This window comes from Seriola lalandi, unplaced genomic scaffold (assembly GCF_002814215.2).
Source record: "Seriola lalandi dorsalis isolate HSWRI2012SDOR001 ecotype SW California unplaced genomic scaffold, Sedor1 jcf7180002013367, whole genome shotgun sequence".
Classification (NCBI taxonomy): domain Eukaryota; kingdom Metazoa; phylum Chordata; class Actinopteri; order Carangiformes; family Carangidae; genus Seriola; species Seriola lalandi.
In genome coordinates this window covers 1-653 of record NW_019484019.1, presented here as the reverse complement: position 1 = coordinate 653, position 653 = coordinate 1, and the positions used below count along the sequence as shown (strand labels likewise).

At 50.2% G+C, this 653-nt stretch overlaps 1 protein-coding gene across 1 annotated transcript; it reads left to right on the top strand.

Annotated features, from left to right (window-relative positions):
• The first annotated feature begins 34 nt into the window (after positions 1-34).
• LOC147819937 (protein unc-13 homolog D-like) lies at positions 35-643 on the top strand. The gene is made up of 3 exons (XM_087179813.1): positions 35-105; positions 181-260; positions 345-643. Exons 1-3 carry the CDS (start codon positions 64-66, stop codon positions 523-525), a joined length of 303 nt encoding a protein of 100 aa, XP_087035939.1. The 5' UTR covers positions 35-63; the 3' UTR covers positions 526-643.
• The last annotated feature ends 10 nt before the right edge of the window (positions 644-653 follow it).

Sequence of the window (653 nt, the reverse complement as noted above, 5' to 3'; positions counted from 1 at the left end):
CTTCACCTCTTCATCTGTGTGTTTCTCCAGCTGAACACAGACATCGAGACCCACGTTAGAAGCATGTCCACCAGGCGGCGGATTCCCTCCAAGTCCACAGAGGACGTAGGTGACAGTCCCAGTTCACATGAGTCCTGGTTCTGAGGTGTCCGTCTGATCTCAGCCTCCTCTCTGTTTCAGGCTGCTGCTCCTCTGATGCGCTACCTGGAGCAGGAGCTGCAGTACATGAATGAAAACCTGGTCCAGGAGAACTTCAACAGGTACAGGATCATCATCGTTATCATCTTCCTCCTTCATCATGGCTTCATGTCCATGATGTTGTCACTGTTTTTCTTCATGTCCAGTCTCCTGACTCCTCTGTGGAACAACTCCGTGAGGATCCTGTACCAGGTGGCGACTCAGCATTCGCAGCAGGAGGGGCTGATGGTGTTCTGCCAGAGGCTGCTGTACACCCTGCAGGTTGGTCCTGAGCCGCCTGGTTACCATGACTACCGCAGCAGAACCAGAACTTTTACAATCAACTGACAACGTTTGTACTTTAAAACTGATTTTTGATACCGACGCTAATCAGCTTCTGTAGACAGTTAGGCAGCTAGCGATAGCAACATTTAGGGTAACAGGAAGTTAGCTAATGTTAGCATGTCTGCTGTAGC